The sequence below is a fragment of the Lutra lutra genome, chromosome 4 (assembly GCF_902655055.1).
Source record: "Lutra lutra chromosome 4, mLutLut1.2, whole genome shotgun sequence".
NCBI classification, from domain to species: domain Eukaryota; kingdom Metazoa; phylum Chordata; class Mammalia; order Carnivora; family Mustelidae; genus Lutra; species Lutra lutra.
The window spans coordinates 188,509,907-188,523,323 of NC_062281.1; the positions used below are offsets into that span (position 1 = coordinate 188,509,907).

Here is a 13,417-nt window from a genome sequence, read left to right on the forward strand (position 1 = left end):
AAACTCATGAGATTTATTGCTCACAGATCCCAGAAACGTGTTGGGGGTGTGCAATGAAATAAGGGAAGGGCAGTCCTCTGTCTCAGGTCTCAAGCGTGCAGGAGAGAGAGCAGGGTAGCAAGTACCGGCTTCTGATAAGGTGGTTGGGGCAAAGGTCACTTACATCTTGTGGGCTTGACTCCCAAGTGGTTATTTTAAAAAGGTGCCCTGCGAAAAGTAAAGTGGGAACTTAGGGCTGGAAATCCTAAGCTTGAGGTTCTTATCTGCATGTCCATGGGTGTGAGCAGGATTGCCAGGCTGCAAATTGCCTGGGCAGCAACTTGAAAGAGCTCTTTTCTCATCAGAGGGGGATGGAAATTTAAATCCAGAGGCTCTTCCAACCCTGAAAATGCAACCAACACATCTCCTCTGGGCATGGTCCTCCAGTGGCTCCCACACTCCTCACCACCCCACAGTAGAAAAGCTAACCACCTAAGTTCCCACAAGGTCAGCTCAGTCCCACTTACTTATGTCCAGAGGCAGGGTGAAACAATGAAGACCACACTCCAGGAGAGGAGCCTACCCAGACTCAACTGAGAGACCTAGTCTAGAAGAGACCATGCTCCTCAGATCCCATCCTGCCCAACAGCTGAGTGGTCACCAGACCAGGCGCTTTCAGTGAGTGGTTCCTATCTTTCCAACAAAGACACCTGCTGGTCTTCTGCTGTGAATGGATCCAGAAGCCACCAAGTGGGATTCCTCTCTGCCCCATGTTTCAGCACAAACATTCAACTGAAAGCAAGTCAAGGACATGCACGGGGGCCTCTGTGCAGCAGACTTGGATCTTGGCCAACCAGGAGCAGAGCCTCCTGAAGTCCAGGTAGGATCACCCTGGGAACCTGGGCCTGCTCTTTCATGGAAATGTCCTCAGGGACAGGTGGTCAACTGACCTAGTAGTCCTTGACATCTCTTTCCACTTCCAAATACTCTGATTCAGGGTTCATTTAGCTTCTGTAGTAGCATAAGCATTGATGTCCACCAACAGAGTAAGCATTGATGTCTACAGTAGAGTAGTAAGTGCTGATTAGAGGAAAGTACTCCCTCCCTCCCTCATGCTCAGTCCAAGCCCCCAGTAGAACAGATCCCGTCCTCCACCCCAAGGTTGACATGGAACGTAGGCCTGGTTGGTCAAAGTGTTCCACTCTCTAGGTTGTGGCAACTAGACACACTACTCAGCAAGCCCACAGGGCCATTGAGCTACGGTGTGGTTTCTGCTGGGATGGCTGAGAATGAGGCATGGGACTCTGGAGAGTGTGAATATGGAGCTGCTCAGGGCCACCATATGCAGAGCGGAAGGGGCCATCCATGCAGCAGAGCACAGAATGGAAGAAAGAAGAGAAGGCAGCTCACCAGCTTGTTTGAATTCCTGGATTAAATGATACCTGATTTATCCCCAGAATTCATAGCTATCAATACATTCTTTCTCTGATTTAGGCCAATTTGAGCTGGTTCTGTGTCTTAAAACGGAAACAGTTCTTGCTAACACATCTTCAGCCCCTTTGGCCCCTTTGACTCCAAGAGCTCCAGAGCTCCCCCATCAGGTGGCTCTGGGCTGTCTTCATCTGCCACGAGGTCCCAACCACTACAGAAAACCTATCCACTCTGTCCTAACTCTTCCAGTACAGAGAGTTGAAACTCTGAGTTCAGAGGCAGAGGAACAGAGGGGAAAATGTCACTGTGTACCCAGAGGAGAAGGACAACAGGTTCTCCACCTCCACCCAGCAGTCTGGCACAGCAGAGCCCCATCCTTTGAGCTAGATTTGAGAGCCCATGGGATTGCACAGAATGTGTCCCTCTTTCATTCCAAGGCCAGCCAAGTGGACACTCCTGCTACCTATAGCCTAGACCAGCCTGGACTCTCCCTCAGGGAAGCCAGAGGCAACCTTCACATGACCATTCACTCTCAGATGACTGCTGCAGATCGTCAGCTCATGTTTTCCCAATGGTGAACAGGAACAGAGCGCCACCTTCCCCCCAAACCTGTCTCTCCTACTGCTCTCCCTCCAGACATCAGAAGCATGCATTCTACATTTCTGGAACCTGAAGCAAGAAGGACATGGCAACCTTGACCCCCTCCCTAGCCCCACTCAACATCACCTCCATCACAACAGAGAGCCCTGCTGGGAAAACAGATGGTGGTGGAATGCATTAGTCTTGGGACGAAAAATGGTCACAACCCCTTTAGAAAATGAACCATGGTGTCCAGAATCCTTGTGGAGCAGGGAAAGTGCAAACAGCCCATATCTAAGGTACTAAGCACTCCATGGAAACCATCCTCCATGTGGTGCCAAGTCACTGGGACTCCCAGGTCCTCCAGCCGCTTCTTGTACAACAGCGAGTCATCCCGGAGAACGTCAAACTCACAGCTCACAATGAATGTTTCGGGGAGCTGGGACACGACTTCATCTTCTGCAATCAAGGGTGAGTTCATGAAATCCAGCACAAGTCTTGTCTCCAGATAGGCAGCCTCATTCAAGGGCACAGAGGTCAGTTGGTAGGTTCCCTTCTTAAACCTCTCTGGGATGTTTTCTGCACCCAACCACTTTCTATATTTTTCCCAGAATTCAGCAGGCAAATGGGCGCCTTTCAGGATAGTGCTTTTCCAGGAGGGGCTGATGTCCAGGAAAGCACTCCAACAGTAGAAGGCAAAGTCTTGGCTGGCCATGGGGACATTCTTGTTCTGCTGATAGGAGGGGAACTGGAAATGCACAGCCTGGAGACTGGCGTAGATCAGGATCTGAGCACGGATCTTGGGGAGATCTGGACAGCCCAAAAATCTTTGACAGATTGCCGTTGCCATCCCCCCTCCCACACTGTCCCCACAGAGCACGACCCGATCTGGGTCCACCCCGTACGTGTTCAGGGACTTTAGGAAGTGGGTCGTAGCTGCAATGCAGTCTCTTAGCGCCACAGGGAACTTATGGTGAGGCAACTTGCGGTATCTAAAAAAGAATCAAGGACCACGGTTTACACCCAGCTCCCTAGCAAAACCAAACCTGTGTCTAGCATCCTTTAGGCCCAATTTCTTCCATTAAGTTCTCTTTCTGAAGCCTGAGCAGGTGAAGTGAAGGTAGTGGCTTGAAAGACGTGATGGACATGAAGTCCACCATGTCTGGCGTATAGGCTCAGTGAGTGGTGGCTGCTATTCCCTCTGTCTCAGTGCCCCTTTGGGGGACAGACAATGACCACAAGAGCCCTCAATAATTTAGCAATTACCAACAAACCCCATCTTTCTGTACCAACCTGCTGGTGCATCCTTGACTCACATGTGTCCCCTCACTTACGTTCCTTTATGAGCATCTCCAGCTTTGCCTGGGTTTCAATTCTAACTAATCCTGCCAAGCTCGCGGGTTTTGTGGGAGGATCTTGTAGATGTAAATACCGCCTGAGACCAGCAGTTAACCTGTGGGTCTCCTCCAGGTCAGCCGTGTCCACTCTGGGCTATTCCTGCCCTGCAGGTGAGCCACCCGAGTCCCTGGTCTCCATGCTCAGGTTGCTGTCATGCAAGCACACCAGCCCAGCATGCTAGACCTCCCCATTTTTCAAGAGATTCCAGAAATCTGGGTGTTGTGAGAAATGTTACCACTTCAAACGTTAAAAATATAAAACTATTCTATGGGATCAACAAATTTTTGCCAACTGTTTCCATTCCGATGCCTATTTTTAAGCTGTCCTGAGTTTAGGCTGGGACAGCAATGTTTCAACTCTAAAACCTTATCTTCCTTGGATTCATAAACTAATTTTCTTGTAGAGAGTTGCTGGTATAATAGACCGGCAACGTCTTTGTTCAGCATGACCAGAGCTATAAGGCGTATTGTGGCCAACGCCTGAATCGAGAATTCCCCAAGGCAGAAAATATCTCATAGCTGAGAATTATAAAGTGACTGGTTTCTCTGGGTTCCCCCTTCTTAATCCAGGAGCGATTTTTGTATTTTTCACTCTCAGTCAACCAGTTGTGCTGCAAGGAAGCTGGGAAATGTTTTCTTGCTAAGACCCCAGCAAATGGCATTTCTTTATGGCACCTGCATTTAAACAAAGCTGCAGGAAAGATTAGTCCGGAGAAACCACACTCCTCCCCGGGAGGTCTCGCCTGCCCCATGTCCACCAAGCCCTCTTTGAGGTTCCAAACTAGGAGGTCGACTCTCCAAGACCAGGTAGGAGAGAGTGGCTTTTTAATCCTTCTCAGTTCCTTTGACAGATCTCACCAGGGTGGACCCCCCCACCTCGGGAGCGCTTGGGAATGCCATGGCAATGTCTGCCCTCATCTGGTATACCACGTGGGGCACCATAGCATTGTGTGGAAGGAGGTGCTGAGTGTCTGGAACATGCCGGGCTCTTCGGCCCGGTGAAGCACTTTCCACCCAACGGGGCTCATGCACGCAAAGCTCTGCACCTGATCTGCTCGACAAAGGTCCCTCCCCACACAGCTTCCAGGCGACAGCCTGCACGGGATGCCGGAGGGCCGCCCGCAGGAAGGAGTGCCGTTCTCTGCCTCTCTCTCTCTCTGTCTCTTTCCTTTCCTCCCCTCAGGGTTGCTCACAGTCCATCCCATGCCCCAGTGTCCTGGTATCCCAGCATCATTTTGTCTCCCCGCCTCCCACGCCATCACCCAGCACCACCTCCTCGTTCCCGTGCTCACCCAACTGCTAGAACCACTGAGTCACTTTCCTTGGACAAACGACAGCATATGGCATAGTGGGTTCCTAGAAAATAAAACGTTTTTAACATTCACTAGGACGGTTAGTGGCTTCCTTTGGCAGCTGTCACCATGGGCTGCCCCTTCTCTCTGACAACCACCATGGACAGAGAGTTGGGGTTGATCCTAATGGGCCTTTGCAGACTTTCTTCCAGTTGCGGAGAAGCCTTCCTCTTCCACTTGCTACAATTTCTCCTTGGACATCCTGTCTGAACAACTTCCTCTAAGATCCCCTCTTTCCCCGTGGTTTCTGCAATTCATTCAAAACATCTGAGATGCTGGGGCGCCTGGGTGGCTCAGTGGGTTAAAGCCTCTGCCTTCGGCTCGGGTCATGATCCCAGGATCCTGGGATCAAGCCCCACATCTGGGCTCTCTGCTCAGCGGGGATCCTGCTTCCTCCTCTCTCTCTGCCTGCCTCTCTGCCTACTTGTGATCTCTGTCTGTCAAATAAGTAGATAAAATCTTTTTTTAAAAAAGTTTAAAAAATGGGCACAATGATAACAACAGGGCTGTGCGGGGGTTAATGAGATGATGCGCATGAAGGGTCTCCACAGTGCCTGCTGTGTAAATATTAATTACTAATAATATTATTTAATACCCATACTGTTAAGCCATTCATTACGCAGACGGAACCCAAACCATGGCTGCAGAAATCCCTTATTTTCCCGAGGCTACCACTGTGGGCTTCTGCCTTTCCAGGGTTTAGAAGGCAGGGTTGAAACCAAATAAAATTGTTTTTCCCCTTAAATTCTTGGGGCACCTGTGTGGGGGAGGTTAAGATAATAAAATTGTCTCAATTTTGAGGTTTTTTCCTCTCATTAACTCTCCTCAAATTTTTGATTCTCCTGTCTGTACCGGAATTTGTCTCAGGAAATATCTGGCCTGAAACAAAATGTTGTGTCTCTGGGTTTTTTTGTTTGTCTGTTTGTTTTTTCACTTTTTAAAAAACTCCTTATTTCCAACTAAATCGAGGTGGTAGTTGTAGAACATTGTTAGTGTAGTAAATGCCACTGAATCGTACAGTTGAAAGCAGCTAATTTGGGGAGCCTGGGTGGCTCAGTGGGTTAAGCATCTGCCTTTGGCTCAGATCATGATCCCAGGGTCCTGGGATCAAGTCCTGCATCAGGATCCCTGCTGAGCGGGGAGTCTGCTTGTCACTCTGCCTCTGCCTCTCCCCCTCCCCTGCTTGTGTTCTATCAAATAAATTAATAAGATCTTAAAAAATAAAGTGGGTAATTTTATGTTGTGTGAATTTCATGTATATACATATATATACATAGATTATACACATAAATAAATACATAAATATGTATGTGTGTGTATGTGTATATATATATTTTTTTTTTCCCCCATATTTGGGTCTCCTCACTTCTATAAAGAGATCCAAACATTCCATATCTTTGCTGCCAGCCTGATCTGGGCCCCACTACCTCTCTGGCCGTGCTCTGTCCTGTAGCAGCTTACAGACTCCAGGACAGTGATGGGAGAGCCCCGTGTTGCTGGAAGGCAGGTGCCCCCCCGCTCTGCTCTGAGGCTTTCCTACTGGGTCTGAGGGAAGGACTCTTACTCAGGCTCCCCATGACTATCCCGCCGCCGTGGTAGAACACGATGCCAGGCCTGAGGGTGCGGGAGGACACCTTGGGCTGGTACAGCTTCACAGGGATCGTCCCATAGTAGAGATCTGTGACCACGACATCCGGATCCTCCTTGAGTGGTACTAGATCGTGCATGAAACGGACAAACTGAGGCATAGAGCAGATTCTCAGTCTCTCAAAAATCATCCCCTGTTGGTGAGAGAAGAGGAAATGAGGTGTGAAGGGTTTCAGTGTGCAGCACAGTGGAGTCCTGCCACTGCCCGTGGCCCCCAGCGGGGTGGTCAAGGGCAGGCTGAGTCACAGTCCTGCTCCACCACGTGTGCCCCCATGACCCTGCCGTAGATCCAGCCCACCTCGGTCCACCTACACCGCCCCTTCCTCCTCTCTCCCCAGGACCTGATACCCAGCCCCGTAAACCAGGCTTCTGGCCAACCCCACGAGGGTCCCTCTAACCCAGAACACCCACCCCCCGTGGCCTGGACATAACCTCTCTTCCCAAAGATGCCATCCCGGACCAGCCTAGCCAACATGGCCATTCCAAGAATTAGTTGCTATTAGGACTTGATAATGACATTGTGGTTATGTTTTTTAAAAGGTGGGAGGTAAAGATACAAATTTAGCGATCTGAAGGGGTGCCTACACCCTGATGTTTATAACAGCAATGTCCACAAACTATGGGAAGAGCCCAGATGTCCATCGACAGGTGAATGGTTAAAGAAGATGTGGTCTATACACACAATGGAGTACTGTGCAGCCATCAAAAAGTGAAATCTTGCCATTTGCAACCACATGGCAACCACAACTAGAGGGTATTATGCTGAGCAAAATAAGTCTGTCTGAGAATTATCATACGATCTTACATGCAAAATTTAAGAAACAACAGAGGATCATAGGGAAAGGGAGGAAAAAAAAAACAAGACGTAATCAGAGAGGGAGACAAACCATAAGAGACCCTTAATCATAGGAAACAAACTGAGGGTTGCTGGTGAGGGAGCATGGGGTAACAGGGTGACATTAAGCAGGGCACTGGGTATGATATAAGACTGATGAATCATGGACCTCTATCTCTGAAATTGATAATACCACTATATGGCCAATAATCGAACTTACATTTTTAAAAGGATACAAAGTAAAAAAATAAAATAAAAATAAATAAAAGGTGAGGGGCTCTTGTCTTTTAGAGATACATACTGAAGCTTTTTGGATAAATATAATACCCAAGATCTGCTTCCTAGGAAACGGGAAGGGGGAAAAGTTAGGGTCACGGGTGCAACAAGGTTGGCCGGGAGTCGGCAGTCAGTGCTGGGGGGCTGGGGTGGTATGGTATTCTGTCTCCGATGTCTGGGAGTCGGCATAACAAGCCGTAAAAGTAAACAAAGTGGGCTCTTTCCCAGGCACCCTCTTTCCAGCAGCTCTGCCCCAAGGTCCTTTTGGCTTTCAGTGATGCCTGTGGACCTTGAGACAGAATATTTCCAACACATAACGTAAAATACATGGGATTACCAAGGAAACCAATTTCTTTTCGATTATAGTTATCAAAACAGGGAGGTACACAGGCCAAGTAATAATGCACGTGCTTCCTTATTAGCACACCAAGTAGCAAGACCTAGTGGCTGGATTAACACTATCATAACTTCAGAGAAACGAGGCCTGCACACAGTTTTTCGCAATATCTGCAAGAAATGTCATCTGCTCTGAAAACAGCTGGCATGCGCCTTGGTGACAAACCCCGGGTTCTGCTGTCACAACTGTGGTTTGTCCTCTTCATTCCTAATGGAAGGAAATACCACTTTTCCTTTAGAGGTGAGGGGAAATGGAGTGGTTTTTACCTCCCCCCAAATTCAGGGACTCTGCCTTCTGTCGCCGTTGCAGATTCAGGGAACTCCACATTCAGAAGCCCCGTGGTTCCCTCCTGCCCTGTTCCACTTTCTTCGTATCACTTGTCACTGCGTAAATCAATTAATTTCTAGTGAGTTTGCTCGTTTCTCACTGTCTCCCCATGGACATTTCCGTGACAGTTTGAGCATCCTGAAGTCAGACGCTCTCTGGGACTTCCTTCCTCTCACCCATCAGTGATCCCAGAGCTAGGAACTGGTGGATGACATATAGGAGTCACAAGACACCTCCTCATAGAAAAAAAACAAATCAGCAAATAGCAGTAAGGCTAATACTTAACGAGGGCTTCCTCTGCCCCAGGCATCATCAGCCGCACTCAGGATGGCTTATCTCCTGAGAGCCCATGCTACAGAGTCTAGACCGTTATTCCCCATCTTTTGCAGATGAGGAAACTGAGTCACCATATCTGGGAACCAGGACTACCAGACTGTGAGAATCAAGGGCAGGAAAGCCACAGGAGAAATCACTGGGTTTTGTGAAAGCTGAACTTGAAGGTAGGAAACCTTCAGCCTGAGGGTGCTTCTCCAGGACGGATCCCTCATGAGAACAGGTGCTTGCAATTAACTTTCCATTATGTAAGAGACTCAACACTTCTATGTGTTTAATTCATCATCCCTCTGGAAAAGCACCACCAATCCGCATGCGCAACTTGGTCTCCCCATGACCCATTTATATCTGTTTTATTAAACTCACACACCAGGAATAACAAGCAAAATCTGATTATATTCCATAAACAGTTTTCCATCTCTCAAAATTAACAAAATATATCTCTAAAGTCACATTCTGTAGTTTTGCTAATTTACTAAGTTAGCACTAATTTACTAATTGGCCGCATAGCTCTTTATTGTTGGCTGCTGCTAGCTAGCAGGTAGGTAGGTAGTGATGGGGGCTCGTTCCTCACTTCACAGAATCACGCCGTGAGCTGTGAAGAAAGTAAGTTGGAAGGCAGGAAAGCGGGACTAGAGCAGGGCATTTTTCCCCCATTAATGGAGGATGTAAGTCATTTTATCATTTCCTGGCTATGAGCTCACTGCTGCTTGAGCAACACCAGGAAGAGGTTGGGAACCTCATGACTAATACGTTACATATTAGCCTCCACGGCTGTGATAGTAGCATTAATGCAACCACAATCCTCCAAAGGGTGTTTTCCCAACTCCCTCCTTCAGCCTCCGGAAGACGGGACAAATAAAACACACCACTCACCCATGTCACCAACAGCTCGAAAATACAGTGCAGGACCCGCAGTTTCATGGGGTGGCCGATAGCGGCAGGGATTTCCGCAGTGAGGAAATGGTTGCAGACAACCCACAGCCCAACCCCCATGGAGAACACGCAGGCCACCTGGAGAAGAAGCAGGACCGGGACTGCCATCGTGCTGTTTTCAACACGGAAGAGAGAGTGCTGTTTCAACACAGAAGAAAGAGAGGAGGCTGTGCTCAGGGCAGGCCACTCAGGACAGGGTTTGGAGCCTGCCACCTGCCTCCACTTATATACCACACCCTGCCCTCCCCATCTCCCCAGCACTGGCCGGGCCAGGTGAGTCACAGACTCAGGTGAGGACGCAGTTCTAGGACAGCGCCCATGCACAGGAGAAAGAGGTTCATGCAGCCTGACTCAGCTAGAAATGAGGGCTCCAAACTTCCAGCTTAGATCCTGGGGCACTGCTACTAGAAATGGCCCTAGAGACGTCCCCATGGACATCACAAACACCATTTCCTCCAACTGTGCTTGGGACAACCCCCCCAATTCCACTCTGGCCACACTTGCCATTCCTTAGTCTACCAAGGAGGCCCCAGGGCCTTTGCACTTGCTATTCTCTGTGCAACCTTGTTCCCCCAGACAATGACTGAGCTCAACCCCTCCCCTACTGCAGGTCTCTTCAAATGTCACTTTCTGAGTGAGGCTGTGCCTGGCCACCTTATTTTAAAGTATAACTCCCCACCAGGATCCCTATGCTCATCCCACCCCTACACCCCCACCCCTACACCCCCACCCCTGACACTTACTTACTTTGTTTTCTTGGCCTTTATTATCACTGGAAATACCACACACTTTACTTATTCCTTTATTGTCTGTGACATGTCACCTCTGTGAGCACTGAATTTTTGTTTTGTTCCTTGTTTTATCCTCAGAGGCTAGACCAGGGTCTGGTACTTCATAGGGGCTCAGCAAATGTCTGTTGAATGAAGAAACGGATGAATAGATAAGCTTTGTCCTTTTCATCAAAAAGCAGGAAACATTGAGCTTACCTGCCTTTTCAGGTAAGGTCAGAGATTGATGTCAGTGTTCAAAATCTTCCCTAATGACAAAGTCTCACATCCGGGGTAAGAATGATGATGTCTGTCATCTCTCCCACCTCCCCTGCGGTGGTGCCAGAACCGTGGTCCTCAACAGGGAGAATTCCACCCCCCCACCGCCCACACCCCCACCGGAGATCTCTGGCAACACCTAGAGGCATCTTTTGTTGTCACAACCCAGCGAGGGCTGGGGGCTGGGACTGGTGTCTCAAGGGCAGGTGTCAGCAGTGTTGCTCAAGGTCCTGCAAGGCCCACGCGGCCCGCACAATGAGAAGGTTCCTGGTCCAACAGGTCAAGAGTGCCCACGATGAAAGCCCTGCATTAGTAAGACTTGGATTTGAATCCAGGCTCTGCCCAAGCCAGCGTTCTCATCATGAACGAGCTACTTACACTCGCTGAGCCTCAACTCCCAAGATGGTAAGATTGGGATGATAATAATCGTCCCTCCATGTAGTTTCAGGGTGTGGTAGAACATATGAGCCAATGAAGTAGAACATATTTATTGGCTTTTGGGGTTTTTAAATTTATTTATTGTATAAATAAATATATGTATAGTGTATAAATAAATAATATATATAAATATTATAAATAAATATTATAAAATAAATATATTATAAACAAATATTATTGTATAAATAAATATTGTATAAATAGATATTATATTATTGTATAAATAAATATTATATTTGTTTATGTACAAATATAAATAAATAATATTATATAAATAGATAAATAAAATGCTGATGGGGAATTTTTTATTTACTTATTGCTTAAATAAATACATTTTAAATTTATTTATTTTAATATATTTATTTAATTTTAATATAATTTTATATTTTAATATAATTTCTATTTTAATATTAATATTATTTATTTATTTTAATATTTTTATCGTATAAGTAAATATTATATATGATATATATTATATTAAAATTTATAGAAATAAATATTTTAAAAATAAATATTGTATGAATAAATAAATATCATATAAATACATATATTATATAAATATTATATATAAACAAATATTATAGTATATATTTATATATACATATATAATTTATTTATTTTATAAATAAATAATTATTGTATAAATAGGCTTTATACTTATAAATATATTATATTTATACATATTTATAACTATTTATAAATAAATAATTTATTGCATAAATAAATATTATAGTATATATTTATATATACATATATATAATTTATTTATTTTATAAATAAATAAATAAATATTTATAAATAAATAAATTATAAATTATAAATTATAAATAAATAAATATAAAATAAATAAATAAATATTTATTTATTGGCTCTTTGGTTTTTTTCCTTTATGGACTCTTGGGAATTTGTGTGTTAATACCTGGTATCTATTTTGCTACTTTTGTCATCTTGCATTGACTTAAAAGATATTTGTAGTGATCATGTTCTGACAGATGGGGACAACACTCACTGTGGCGAGCACTGAGTCATGTGTAGAACTGCTGAGTCACTCTGCTTTGCCCCTGGAACTAACAGAACACTGCATGTCAATTACACTTCAACAAAACATTTTTTAAAATATTTTAAGAACTTTTTTCCATTTTCCTTTTAACTTGGTTAATGCTGTTTTTCTGCATTGATGTTTATCATTTTTATGCAGTGAACTCTCCCACCCATTCTCACATCATGCTTAGAAAGATCCTTTCTACAGTACGTGAAAGCAGACGGCAATGATTTTGAAAATGAAGAATTTCTGTATCAAAATATATATATCTGAATTTCACCCAAGAATTGGAAGCACACACTGATTATTAGGAGAGGGATTGGAGTCTGTCACCACTGAGGTTTACAAACACCTAAGCTGGAAATCATGCAAAAGCACAGGGAAAATGAGGGAATGCATACGTATAAACACCAAACCATTTTTTATTTCCTGGACAGATTAGGATCAGTAATGGTAGTTCTTCTAACAAATGGCCTCTGTATCTCAGATTTTAAGGGAATAAAAACTTATTTCCCTCTCCCAACACAGACATTTGCATGTTTGGGGAACAACCACAGCACTTGGCAACTATGGGATCCATGTTTCTTTCCATCTGATGCTCTTTCATCCCCTGGGACCTCTGAACCTTGCCAGGAGCCTGACAAACAGTACCCTCACGGAGGAACCCATGGGCCCGGCCAGGAAATACATCCCATTGGCCAGAACGCATTCACATGACTTCGCCCAAATGCATGGGACCCTGGGGAAGGCACATCTTCTACCTGCACAGGATGAAAATGAAAATGAAATAGAGTTTGGTGAATTCACAGGATCTTTCTGCCATGTAACGTTTTGTCCCCCAAGCAAGAGGAGATTTAATACAGGGAATGTGGAAACTGCTGGGAAGGTGGAGGGAACAAGAGTCAAGGGAGGGCAGGCTTTCAAGGAAAAGGGACCTGCAGATGTCACAGGGAACCAAAGCTACTGGCTGATCTCTGGGTCTCAGCAGAGGACACCTGGAAGTGTGGGCAAAATGTTGAGCCTTTCCATCTGCTGGTGCTCATGAGCCCGTGCTCAGCGGCTACCAGAGAGGGATGACTCCTGCTTCTAGCTGCCTTCCAAAGCTCATGGGGCTGATCCTCCTGGGCCAGCTGGAGCACTGTGGGCAAGAGAGCCTAGGAAATGCCATTGTCCTGCATTGGGCCCCGGACACAGAAGAGAGTTTAGAATGATGAGGGGGGTGCTGAGTGCCAGCATCTGACCCCTGAAATAAACACTAGGGTGATTGTGATGTTCAGACCCCTTGAAGCCCAACCATGGACCGCCGAGGAGCCCCCGGGCTGAGGTCAGGTCTCCCTGTTCTGTACCCTTGCAGTGTTGGTGCTCCTCTGTGCCCTTGGGGGATTGCCAGCAGTCTTTTCCT

The 13,417-nt window shown here is 46.0% G+C and overlaps 1 protein-coding gene across 2 annotated transcripts; it reads right to left on the bottom strand.

The window, feature by feature from the left end:
- On the bottom strand, window positions 1-9,740 carry AADACL3 (arylacetamide deacetylase like 3). Of its 2 annotated transcripts, none has more exons than XM_047728690.1 (4): window positions 9,430-9,740; window positions 6,303-6,519; window positions 4,679-4,742; window positions 1-2,981 (listed from the first exon to the last, which is right to left on the bottom strand). In XM_047728690.1, the coding sequence occupies exons 1-4, from the start codon at window positions 9,595-9,597 to the stop codon at window positions 2,210-2,212; spliced, it is 1,221 nt and encodes a 406-aa protein (XP_047584646.1). In that variant the 5' UTR covers window positions 9,598-9,740; the 3' UTR covers window positions 1-2,209. The 2 variants fall into 2 exon arrangements, with proteins under 2 accessions (XP_047584646.1, XP_047584648.1); XM_047728692.1 differs by having other exon boundaries at window positions 6,303-6,452; window positions 9,430-9,558.
- Window positions 9,741-13,417: the final 3,677 nt, after the last annotated feature.

What these genes read in the sequence shown, in the direction of transcription:
- AADACL3 (XM_047728690.1), bottom strand. Translation starts at nt 9,597, where the DNA reads ATGGCAGTCCCGGTCCTGCTTCTTCTCCAGGTGGCCTGCGTGTTCTCC. An exon ending in TCGAGCTGTTGGTGACATGG is followed by an intron (nt 6,520 to 9,429) that starts GTGAGTGGTGTG and finishes TCTCACCAACAG; the next exon opens with GGGATGATTTTTGAGAGACT. An exon ending in TCAGTGGTTCTAGCAGTTGG is followed by an intron (nt 2,982 to 4,678) that starts GTGAGCACGGGA and finishes ATTCTTTTTTAG; the next exon opens with ATACCGCAAGTTGCCTCACC.